General features: G+C 46.3%; 1 protein-coding gene across 10 annotated transcripts in view; it reads left to right on the top strand.

The window, feature by feature from the left end:
- The window catches only part of LOC121596665, an 85,086-nt gene extending 72,505 nt beyond the window's left edge, over nt 1-12,581 (top strand). For all 10 annotated transcript variants that reach the window (XM_041921847.1, XM_041921875.1, XM_041921866.1 and 7 more), the window contains 2 exons: nt 8,969-9,103; nt 10,147-12,581. In XM_041921847.1, coding sequence (XP_041777781.1) covers nt 8,969-9,103; nt 10,147-11,710 — 1,699 coding nt within the window. In that variant the 3' untranslated portion in view covers nt 11,711-12,581. The remainder of the gene's footprint in view (nt 1-8,968; nt 9,104-10,146) is intronic.
- The last annotated feature ends 761 nt before the right edge of the window (nt 12,582-13,342 follow it).

Raw genomic sequence — 13,342 nt, 5'->3', positions numbered from 1 at the left:
ACGGTGAGGGGGGGGGGGAGGGGTGGAGATATAGACGTCGGCGTAACGCGCGCGCCATCGAGAAATATCCGCACGGGTGCAAACATTCCACCACCTTGACGGCTGCCACTCACAGTCGCGCGTCCGTCGTTTTAATCGCGCAAACGATTGCGTTCGGCAACTACCACACGGAACGAGACGTGGCATATGTTTCCTGTCGCTCATTTTTTGTTTTCTTTTTTTTTGTATTTTTTTTTTTTTGGTTTGCTGTACCGTCATGGTTTATTTTGGGTCGTCACAGTATTTATTGCCCGAATTTTGCCCATCCATTGCAAACGGGAGAAGAAAGCAATGAAGCAAATGGTGCTCCCGCCAGAATTGTATCATCTTTTGTAGTCTTTGATTTGTGTGTGTGTGTGTGCTTGCTCGCTCGGGGTGACACACGGTACACAAATGATCAATTTTGAGTGGAAGGTGAGCAAAGATTAGGAATGGTATTTATTTAGCAGCACTCTGTTCCTGTTCGGAGTGTTATTTCTTTTCCCCTGCCGCGTTTTGCTCGCAACAGGTACGCCTCCCATGCTAATTTTCTTTCTTTTTCGGTTCCCCACAAGCCCAAAATAGGTGCGTGAAAGGGACGCGGAAGGAAATTGATGGTTGAATAATTCAAAAGTTTAAACATTTTTCTTTTTCTTTCGGTACCTTCGACTAGTAAAAGTGATTGATTTAGTGCAGCAACCAAACATTAACCATCCCGTGCTAAATGTGAATGATTTTTAAATTTTTGTAAGGCTTTTAAAATAAACCCATAAAACATAAAACCAAAATTTCAAATCAACGCTCACTCGCGTCGCTTCCAAATGTCACCGCACTTTCGAAGAATCGGTCACGCAAATTTCTGGCGAAATTCATTCCCAATAAGAAACGACACAGCGAGCGCACGGCAGACTTGTGTTTGAAAAATGGTGATTGCCGATTACCGGGAACTGACAATCGGGCACGAACACGGTTCGAAACGCACGGTGGCAGGTGTTTGGTGCACATTTTGCTTGCGGTTACTTTAATGAAGTGAAATGCAAATTAAATTAAGCGTACACAAAATACTTAAGGCTGCATTTGATTTCGTCAATAATTCTACATTCTTGGCTAAATTGACTCGCCCAGGTATTTCAACGGACATGTCAAGCTGGCTAGAAACCTGCCTAAACCGCCACAAATCTCGCGTAAAAACAAAATTTAATTTAATTTAAACGTTCTTGCCTCAGGGCGGTAATTTGGGCCCCTTGCTGTTTATATTGTTTATAAACGACATTCAATTACGGTAATGACCGCAATAGAAGGCAAAATTCATTCCTTGTCTTTATGTTATTTTATTTTATTTTATTAATTGCTCGGTCACGTTGGGTTACAGCAAAGGTACTTACTGACTAGAGTGTACAATTATTCGGGAGTAAGAAGAGGCCGTAAGAGGAGGAGCTGGAAGGACTTTATGGTACGGATAAGGAGCGAAGACGGGATCGGTAGACAGGATAGGATAGGTTGAAATCGAACAGATCTGAAGTACTATTAAAAGACGACATAGCTCTTACAAAAGGCTCATTGCGAGCAAAACGTGTACGACATATAGGTAGCTGGAGACGAAAACGATAACGTAAGGTAATGGACAAGGTACATACAAATGTAAGCGCGTCAGAAGGGAAGGAGTATCAATCGTATTAAGCAATATGTCAGCAACGAAAGAAGCCTGAGCGACCGAGAGGCGGTGCTCCAACTTGGCAAGGCCTAATAGAGTGCATCTATCGTCATACGAAGGAAGCGGAATAGAGTGATGACCCAGCGACCTACGAAATACAATACTCGTAAAACGTCTCTGGATCCTCTCAATCCTTTGGAGCAGAGATACTTGGACAAAGAGACCAGATGATACAGGCATATTTCAGCACAGAACGGACCCAACAACAATACAGGGACTTAAGACAAAAAGGATCGCGAATTTCAGTGGACATGCGACAAATATAACCAAGACTTTTGTTGGCCTTGTTGATGGCATAGTCCGTATGCTCTTTGAAAGAGAGACTCGGGTCAAATAAGACGCCAAGATCCTTAGACAAGGACACACGGGTAATAGGGGCATCACAGACACTATAAGCGTGAGTTTTACTTGTAGAGGAAGACAGGACATTTTTCAGCACACAGGACTAAACCGTTAAAAGCACACTAAGTAGAGAATTTACAGAGCCAGGATTGAAGGACTAGACAATCAGCTGTAGAAGATACAGGAAGAAAAACTTTAACGTCATTCGCATATAGCAAGAAGCCGGTAAGAGGAAGGATAGAAGTAAAGTCATTGAGGAACAGAATGAACAGTAAGGGACTAAGGACACTACCTTGTGGGACACCCGAAGAACTAAGAAAACATTCAGAGAAAGAGCCACAGATTTTAACTACATAGGAACGATTCTCAAGATAAATTAGGCTGTGATATAGAGAGGACAAAAACACATTAGGTTGGTGGACGCTGAGCGATGGGGCATAAAGCCGTGTTGCTCCGAAGAAATATAATTTTTTACACAAGGCATTACAGATAAATGGACAATTGACTCGAGGATTTTAGAACACGCACAAATAATAGAAGACATATCACTTGTCTTTGCTAAGTGCTGTGCGTCGAATCTGTTAAAACTGGGTGCCTGACAAATGTAGTGTTGTTAGTTTTGCTAGTAAGAATCGTCCCTTAGCTTATACCAGTCTTGACAACATTCCGCTTGCACGTAAAATTGAGATCCATGACCTTGGCTGAGATTCATTATCATTTTTGACAGTAATCGTACGTTTCATGACCATCACCAGCCTATTCTAGACAAGGCGAATCGTATACTTGGTTTCGTAATGACAAATGCTAGAGACTTTAGATACCCGATGTGCCTGAAACCAGCCTGCTGCTCACTAGCTCGCTCAATTTTGGAGTATAATTCAGTAGCCTGAATGTAACCCTTTCTGCTAGTTGGATCGGTAGACTTGAGTCGATAGAGAGCAGGCTCACTAGACTAGCTATTGGTAATCTGCTGTGGCTTTGTGGCCCTACTAATAATATACAGGGGTTTCCGAGTCAATTTCAAATGTCAACATCATTTTTCATTGCTTGCTGAGATGTTTTTCAACAGATGTTAAATGTTATTGGTTATGGTTATTGCTTCAAAAAGCATTTTTCAGTTCCTTCCGTTTGATTTTCAACACATCACATGCTGGACTGAGTTTGAGAGTTCTTTGTGATGTGTAGAAAATCATGAGGAAGAATTGAATTTTTTGGTAAGATGAAAATACAATTTTGATATGACAGCTGTTTAAAAACATCCTGAAGGTGGTGAATAATTATGTGCACATTGGAGATTGGTTCGGAAAACCCTTTAAGCTACTGCGACCGTTGCTTTTGATTAGGATTACATTATTGCTAAAACTCATAGATAGATTGTCGCTCCTTAACATTTGTATGAAATCTTTTGTGCACCTCAACTAACACTCAGGTTTAGAGAAATATTTAGAATTGCCACACTGTACCACCGACTATGCCAGCAATGTCCCAGTGACCGCAATGTGCAATGGGCAATTCAATGAATTTTTCAAATTTTCTGACCGAAATTGCTCATCATTATTTAAATAATAAAATTAAAGTATTATGGGCATTGATTTCGAGGGACATCAGGATTTAAAAAACAAAACTGTAATATAACAAGTCAAAGTAAACCTACTGAAAGAAATATAGTTACTTGATATAGATTGAAAATCTCATTTTTTCATCCATTAGTCAGATATGAGTCGATTTGAATTGGAGAAATGTGTTATTGCAGGTGAAATAATTGAGCGTTTTTTAGCTTGAATTTTGATAATACCAAAACAAACACTAATGATCGTCAACACAGCTGTATAAACATATTTTTCCTCTTCTTTCCCAGAGTTTTGTTGAAGGTTTTGCTTTCTTGCATATAATTCCAGTTTCTTCTTCTTTTGGCTCAACAAACGTTGCCGGTCAAGGCCTGCCTGTACCACACTACTTGTGGGTTTGGCTTTCAGTGACTTATTGATCCCCCCATAGCAGGATAGTCAGTCCTACGTATGGCGGCACGGTCCATTTGGGGCTTGAACCCATGACGGGCATGTTGTTAAGTCGTACGAGTTGACGACTGTACTACGAGTCCGGCTATTCCAGTTTACATATTGTTAATTATTAACATTATTAACATTGTTAATTATTAACATTAACATTTAACATAATGTTCGAAAATGTTAAAAAAATGTCTACGCTACAACCGTAAATCCTACTAATTATTATTTATATTACTTGACAATTTCATCAATGTGTTGTTAATATTTGCAGCAAATTTCAACTGCCCCTTAGCAGCTCGTTTTCAAGTTATAAGCATTTAACTATCAAAAAACTTTTCCTCTTTTGTAACGCTTTCGCATGCAATGTATGTGTGAGCGAGTAAAGCTGAGACGATGCAATTGATTCTTACCAGGAATCTCATCCAATACGCACTTATTTTACAGTAACTCGAGTGTTAATTTTATGTGTTAACACTGTTTGTATTAAAGTTATGGTACAGTGGCGCCATCTGGATGTTCAATATAGTAGAGCACACTGATCAGATCATCCAAAGAGTAAAACTAGTGCAATCGACGCATGAAAATCGAGAATAGTGAAACCCAGCTCATCGATGTTCGCATCAATTGCTCTGAGGAAAACCATTGTGTCCCTGGGGGGAACAGTTTTGGACTAATAATTGCGGTTTCTTTTTAACCAGTACATTAAAGCTCGTTAATTTTTGAAGACACAGTTTAAAATTCTTATTCGAATAAACGTTTGAGCTAAGAAAATTTAGTTTTTTTTTATTTTTAACGTACAAGGTGACATTGCTGACAAACATTAACATGAATAGTACCTCGGAGAAACTACTACCAACAACTAATGTACTCTGAAATAACGCTTTAATTAGAAGCAAAGTAAGAATTACGCGTACTATGAGCTTTCCGCTTTTAAGCTTGCATCAGAAACCTTCTTTAACATTAACACACTCACACACGCAAACAACGCTTTCCAGCTCTTGCTTTTTTTGCGAATGACAAATCAAAGCAGCTAGATTCCCTTTCATTCGATATGCAGGACCGCAAGCGCACGTCACGTGCTCGCGCAAGATTTCTGATTGGAATGGCTTCACAGTTCTGCCGGCGTTTTGCAGATGGTTTACCTCTTGCTGCTCTGCTGGTTCCTGGAAGCAAGGGTATAACGGAGCACCTTATGTGAGAAACAAAACTTTCCATCGCACGCAACGGTTTTGGGAGTGGCGGGGGAGAGAGATTACATCCAATCGGTAAACTGGCACCAAACACCCTAGGAGAAACATGCTAGGAAGAGAAGACGTTGCGCAGTGGGGGAGCTGTAAGCTCACAGAACAAAAAGAGGGGGGGGGGGAATTCTCGCGGTGAAAATTATGCTAAATTCTCCCTGCCGAAGGACAGGAGCGGGACCGAGGCGGATTCTTGTCGAGCAGTTCCGCGCAGGCAGCGCGTGAACACGATCGAGGAAAACAGAGGAAACTCTTCGCCATCCTCGGAACTCGCGTCAAAGTGGATGCTGTGCTTAATTTTCCCAAACCCGCCATTTGCGTGTGGTGGTGTTTTGGTTGGTGTGCTGCCGTACTGTTTGCAGCGTCTTGTTGACTTCAAATAGTGTACATTCGTGCCTGTGCAAACAACTATCCTCGTGTCGTTATGAGGATTTGGTTGTTTTTTCAATTTCTGATTTCATTTCGCCAACACACATTTGTTCTGCTCCACTGATGATGCTCTCTGTCAAGGATGCGGTTTATTAAACCGATTGCATTTCAATCGCAAGCGCTGCTAATGCGCAAACGTTCGCTGTCGGGAAGCGTGACTCCACCAGCTAGAATGTAAGGACGGCGGCCAAAAGTTTGACGTAAATTGACGCGAAACAACAAGCGTACCGACTGGCAGCGATACATGAAAGCATGCTCCCCACACCCCTCAAAAATGTACTTCCCGGTTTGGAATTCGCCCCACCTGCTCCTGCTCGAACGTTAAACCGTTAAATCTCTCCGCCGCGCGCACGGCAAATTTTGGAATTTATGCAAACAGAGCTTTCCGCGGCGGGCGAATGGGAAAACAATCGCTGTGTGTATGTGTTTCTGTTTCGCCACATGCGCTGCGTTTGTTTCCCGGTAGCACCTGTTGGACCATGGGGGACACTGGGTGGTGGGTGGGTGTGAAGCATATAAATTATGCTGCATAAATTATACCACACCACCGAAAGCAGCGCACGGTGTGAGCTGTTCACTTTATTTATCACCGCCTGCCCGCACACAACACTGAGGGAAGAAACAGGTAAATGAGAGAAGGAGGTGAAGGGGGGGGATATTTTCAACTTGTACTGATCAATACGACCGCCCCAGCCCTGCCTGGTGTCGGTGGCGCTGAATACATTGGCACTTGCCTTACGATGGGCGGCTTCTGCGGATTAGTTCGGGTTCGTCGTCAACGAGCGCAGTGGTTCAAAAATACCTCACCACCCCCGAAACACACACACACACATCCGCACACAGTACAGTTCATCACACAGTGTGACTGTATCCGCTGCCCCATTCCCCACCAAGATGCGCTCCAGACATGATGAATGATCACGCCGATTCGAGATGCCACCGACGGGGGACGGGGCTCGTTCGCGCATCGCCGCACGCGGCAGATTATTCATCCGGAATAATTTAGCCCTTCCGCGGGTTCGGCAAAACCGGTGTCAGGTGCGATCACTTTGATAATTCGTTACCAGGCGAACCCCCGCCCGACAGCTGTTTTGGCCGCCGGTGCCACTGTACGCCACTGTGTCTCTGTTGCTAAGTGCGGCCGGAGGCACAAACATATCTTCAGAATTACGTCCCCACAGCTCTGTGCAATCCATCATAGGTGCTGCTTTGGGTAATTTCACTTTTTTTTTATTAAATTACAATAAAAAACGTGTACATTATGATTTGAAAAATAGATTAGAAAAAATTGGCATGCGCCTAAATGTAGGCAGAATGGATGCTTGCGAGCTTTTAGTCAGTTTTGTTTTAAATCAAATTTGATTGACTTTTAGTAGCTGAATTGATGCCAGCACATCATGCAAGCCATAATGCTTCCCATTCTTCAGTGTTTAGCTGTGCAATGTGAAAACTGTTGCTTTTGTGTTTTTTTTACCTGCAAAACTGTAACTCTATCAAAATTGCACTATATTGCATACCTTCAGGCGTCAGCATGCCAAAACAAAAAAGCAAAAGAAGAACCTTAGGGTGGTAAATAAGGTAGTTGGAGGATAAATTACCAAGAATTAGACAATATTTAAAGTTTAACCAACCATCCCCTTATTGCCTACATGCATGTTGCATACATTTAGGCGCTTGGTGCGAGCTAGTAAACAGGTTATTGCGTTTTTGTTTTTCTCAATTCATATAATTAAAAAAAAACAATGTCATCTACAAATTTCCACTTAAAGAAGTACAATATTAGACTTTCCTATTGCTTATTCCTATTCCTATTGGCTGTATGCTGTTGCATACATTTAGGCGCTTAGCGTGAATTAGTATACAGGTTGATGCGTTTTTGTTTATTTATTTCTATAGAAATAACCAAATCCATTTCAATGTATAAATTTCCACTTAAACATGTTCTGTATGAGAGTTTAACCGTCTGGCAGAGTAAGACAGAGTGAGGAGCGAACTGTGTGATGGTGCCAATTTAAAGCGTTCTACCATATCACATTGCACTCTACCGTCTTAGTATGCTCGGTACTCAGAAAAAGCACTAAGTATGCACGTCCTAGAGCCTCTTCCATGGACTGTGTAACTGAGCAAAGTCAAGTCAATCAAAGAACGTTTGCCATTTCTAATGCCCCATCAAAGTATCCGTATGCACACACACACACACACATTGAGAGTGACGACTTACACGGAATAGGAAAACATTCTGTCAAACGCCAACCGCCTGACTGCCCAGGCCCCTCACGAACAACATTAATGCAAAGTTGCAGTTTTGTAAACGGCAAATAGGGAAAAGCGCATTCATTGCGTGTGGTGCGTTTTCATGCGAAGCGAAAAGGGGTTAACTTGGTTGAAAGCCTCCTGTGTTGTGTTTTGTGAAGCATTAAAATCTTCCTTATCGGTGCAATGCTCCCAAAGGTGGATAAAATTGGCCGAAACAAAGCAAGCCCATAACGCACCAAAACTACACCAAATTAAGCAAATCTTGCCTGCAAACACTATCGTCACAACTGTGCGCCCACAAAAACGACACTTTCCAAACCCTTGCACGTACCCTGGCGGGCAGGAGACTGTATTCTTGCACACGACGGCAACGGGGGGGAAGCCGACAGCGACACACCCACACGGCCCCGTCGTTAGCCGCCAACGCGGACGGTGGGTGTGCAAAGTGTGCTCTTTGGCAGGGCAAACTCGTGTGACGAGTGTACGTTGACAGGTTTCCTGTGCATTCAGCCTCCCGTCCGCCAACCGGCAGACCCCCCCCCCAACCTGCACACCTGTGCGGGAGATTTCTTGGAAAAAACAGGAGACAGGTTGCAACCCACGAAAAAAAAGGAATGTTGCGACACACAACCCCCAGTCCGGTGGACGGAGCGCTCAAGAGTTCATCTTGTTTTCCCGCTTGCACGCTTCCCCGAGGGGCTTCCCCATCGCCGTCTTCGGTCATGATATATTGGACAATTTCGTTAACAAGACAGGCAGCATTCTTCTCGCACTCTTGAGAAAGCGTCCACGCCGGCTGCAATGATAGCGTAACCTATAGCCCGGGCTCTTCAATTCTTCGCCGTTTTAACCTTGCTTTTCTTTGTGTCGTTCCGCTTTGCACTTCGTGTCGGTTTCAATATCTCTTTCTCTCTCTCTCTCTCTTTCTCTTTCTTTTTCACACATACACACACACACAGGCTCGCCCGCATGACGGTGGCGGAGACGTACGAGAACCAGGCGCACTACGACATCACCTTCCTGATGTTCGTCTGGATCGCCTTCCTGCCGACCATCATCGTGCCGTGGATCTATGCGGCCTGGGTGCTCTCGAAGTAAGTACCATTCTGTTTGCCTTCCTGCCCCCAACCACCTGCACCTTCCCGGGGCCAACAAGCTGCCAAGAGGCAATTCTTCCTCTTGCATCCGCCGCGGCGACCGCGCTCGTTACGGCGATGTCGACGCATAAACATAGCCCTACCTGTTCCATTCGACCAAGATGCGTTCGATAGGAAAATGGTGTTTCAAGAGGTGTTCGATCGGACCGCTTACCACTCTGCGCCAGCTTCGCTCCCTGCAAGAGGGTAGAATAATTGACAAATAGCTTCCGCAACTCGATGCCGAAGCCGGAATGAAAGGAAACCCCTGGACACAGTAGCCGATCGATAGTGCCTCGCCGCGCCAAGTCAAAATCAATTTGCACCATGTCCCTGTCCTTGCGGTCCTTTGCATTAGCTCGGCCCTTGAGATCACCTCAAAGAGCTGCAAAGCTGGCAGCACTGCATTTGGGTGGCATGCTTTTTAAGGTGGAAAGGCCATTAATTACGAGTACTCCGGGGCTTGACTTGCGGCGATTGAGCCATCTTTAATGTTCCATCCGGGAGGAACGATCCACTTTAAGACGGCCTTTTTTGCAGCCCTAGAACGTTCGACGCTTTCCATAAATTACGTAACGCTCACAGTGATGGTGGGAAAGCTCCTACCAGCGTTATGATTTGGAGTTAGGAGAAAATTGTGTTTTAGTAGCACAATTCAAGATGGTCTAAAATCTCCTGACTGGTACAATATAAATTCATAATTCATTTCAAAACATAGCATGACAGGGTACTTTAAAGCTAGGTATAAAGCATTACAGGCAGTGCCAATCACTTGCATGGTGACATTTTTTAAGGTACTCAACTCTTGGCCACTCACTTGGTCATTTCATTTTTGGCGTTACGTAATTGATGGACGACCCCCTAGATCGTTTATTTTTAAACAAACAATAACTTTCCTTCGCCAAATGGAGAAGCCAAACAAACACCCGCAACTAACTTTCTGCTTCTCTTCTTCCCCCTCTCTCCCTTCCCTTCTCTCAACCACTCAACCCCTCCACCAGACCAACAAAGGAGCGTCTCCGTGGCTACCTGCGGCTGTCATCCCGGCGCAACACCACCACCCGCTCGGAGCAGTCGCTGGACGAGCCGGGCAGCACACCCCCCGGCAAGAACGTCCCACCAGCCACGCCCCTCTCCTCCGTCGGGGTCCCGCTCAAATCCTGCGCCGCGGCGGGTGCAGGCCGGCCGGGCTCCCCGCCATCCCACCGGCGGACCGGCTCGCACGGCCGCCCAGGGGCACCGGGCAGCACCCGGACCGGCTCCCTCCACACCGACAACCCGCTCACCGTCACCACCTCGATGACGGAGCCGACGAAATCGCCCGCCGGCAGCAGCAGTGCGCGCACCGTCGAGACGACCATCTCCCGCCAATCCTCGATCGGGCGGCCCCGCCGCCAGCTGCCCCCGCCGCTCCGCATCGAGGAGAGCAACTTCCACCAAGCGCCCTCGGTCCGGTCGTCCTCCCGCACGCTCGCCTCCTCCTCCGCCACCGCCCACAACTCCTCCGTCCGGTCGACGGCGAGCCGGGCGAGCCGGGCGAGCAGCACCGCCCCGCTCTACCCCTCGCGCCGCTACAGCACCCACAGCCGGCAGCTCTCGTCCGCCCTGTCCCAGGCCGAGGACGAGGATGACGTCAGCTCGCTCGTCGGCAACAGCTCGGACATTACCTCCAGCACGTACTGCTGCACGGGCGAGGGGGCCGCCGGCGGCGGCGGCGGCTACGGGGACGATCCGCTCGGTGCGCGCCGCTCGCTGACGGGCCCGCTGGGCGCCCCGTACCGGCGGCGCAGCTCCGCCCAAACCGCCGCCTCCAGCCACCTGTCGGCCGCCCGACCACTCTACCCTCCACCCTCCGCCGACGAGCTGCGGGACGACGGGATGGTGGCGAGTGCGGGCGCATCCAATGGGGGGCCGCCGGCCCCCCACGACAACGACGACGACGAGGACGACGAGTCGGAGATCTTCAGCTCGGTGTCGCAGCCGTCCGCCCGCAAGCGCCCGGTCGGCATCCTCAAGGCGACGCCCTCGATCGTGTCGATCAGCGAGAGCGAGTACTCGTCGCGCAAGGGCTCGTTCAGCACGCTCTCCCGCGACCTCGAGATCATCGACCAGCTCGAGCGGGAGCGCAGCATGGACATCCAGGAGATGATCCAGCGCGAGAAGTCGTACGAGCAGTATCTGTCGCGCCAAAACTCCAAGCTCAAGTTCTCCACCAACTTTGACGACTACTTCGAGGCGGCGGCGGCGGCGGCGGCCGCTTCCCTGCCCGAGCCACCGATCGTGGCGCCGTCCCACCAGGCGGGCGGTGCGCAGCTGCCCCCGCAGCCCGGCTCCACCACGCTGGGGGGCAGCCTATCCCCGCGCCGGTCCCGCTCGCCGATGCAGCGGCGCAACAGCCAGCTGCCGCCGGTCGGTGTACCGCTCGCCCTGGACCGGGGGCAACCGTTCGGGCCGCGGCGCTCGATCGAGCTCGAGCGGCGCTTCCACCGGACGTACTCGACCAGCGGCTCCACCCGCAGCTCGACCAAATCGCGCGACCGCATCACCTTCCAGGACGACGTCTGAGTGTTGGGCCCGGGTGGTGGGGGTGGTGGTGGTGGTGGTGGTGATGGTGCGGCAAAGCTGGCGGTCCACCGGGCCGTCCGCAGCCCGGGCCGCGATCTGCTTGTGTAGATTGGCGCGACGACCCCACCACCAAACCACTCCCAGCCCAGCCCACAATTTTGATGAGGGGAGAGGGCAAGGGGGGAAGAAAACATTGGCCGATGTTTGCGTGTGTGTGTGTGTGTGTGTGTGTGTGTGTGTGTGTGTGTGTGTGTGTGTGGTGTGTGTGTGTGTGTGTGTGTGTGTAAAAATAATTACATACAGCCAGGGATGTACCAAATCGGGTATTTTCGAATTTGGGGGAAAAATCTCAGAAAAACGGTATTTTCCCGGGTAAATTGGGTTTTTTTCAATGGCGTAACAGTTAATGAAAGTTTTTGGCTGTTGGACGTAATTGGTATTTATGACATGGCTACGATGGAACGGTATCCAAAGGAAAATGGAAGCAAGAGTGCACATGTTAACAAGCATGGATGCACGAAGCTAGAATGATTCCAGTAGAATACATCTTAAATGACGAGCATAGCAAACATCAGAGCGCTACTACTCCTAACTGAAAGCGCTTAAGCACTTGTACTAGTGACGGGGTCATTCGGGTTAGGTCGGGTAAAAGTAGGTTCAATACCCGAACTGAACTCGCACCAACGGGGCGGAGTCGCTTATGCTTTTTCGCTCCTACTGCTGAACGACGGGCCGTGAAATGAATCGTAGGTGCCATCTCTAAATTCTACGAATGCTCGTGGATAGCGTCAGTTTCTATGTAGGGGAAGGTAGGTAAAGACGGACACGTGAAGGGAAATGGTAAAAATGTATGGATATATAAGTGCAATGATCATGAAAATGTGCATCTTACACTCATGTTTTATCAGAAAATGTGTTGAAACTGTTAAGTTTCAATCGATTTTTGCGGATTTATTTTTCATGAATGAAAAACATGTTTTTTTCGTGCAGTTTTAAAATATTCGAGTAAGACCACGAAGGGTAAGACAGACACCTGTAAAAACTCGTTGGAAATTGAATAGGTTTATTGTATTTTAACATATCCTATTGGTTTCCATATTCTGGTACGTACATAAACCAATTCCAGGCCAATTGGAACGACGGTTCATTCAGTCATGAATTTAGGAATTGTAAGCGGCGCTTGTAATACACCCTAGAATGCAGCATCTAAAGTATTATTTAAATATCGCTTATTATTATTATTATTATTGTTATTATTATTATTATTATTATATATTATTATTATTATTATTATTATTATTATTATTATTATTATTATTATTATTATTATTATTATTATTATTATTATTACTATTATTATTACTATTATTATTATTATTATTATTATTATTATTATATTATTATTATTATTATTATTATTATTATTATTATTATTATTATTATTATTATTTTTTATTATTATTATTGGGAATTACTCCGCGAAAAATCCATGACCCCAGTATTTGTTGAGGGACTTGTTAATAGTTAAAACCATTTTCCATTCAACATTTCATATTGTTTGTCGCATAGAATTTCTCATCTATTCCTGAACGATGTCGTAACAATGCGTCATATTTTTATTCCTTAAAGTCG

This window comes from Anopheles merus, chromosome X, assembly GCF_017562075.2.
Source record: "Anopheles merus strain MAF chromosome X, AmerM5.1, whole genome shotgun sequence".
NCBI lineage: Eukaryota > Metazoa > Arthropoda > Insecta > Diptera > Culicidae > Anopheles > Anopheles merus.
This window is presented reverse-complemented; position numbering and strand designations above follow the sequence as displayed.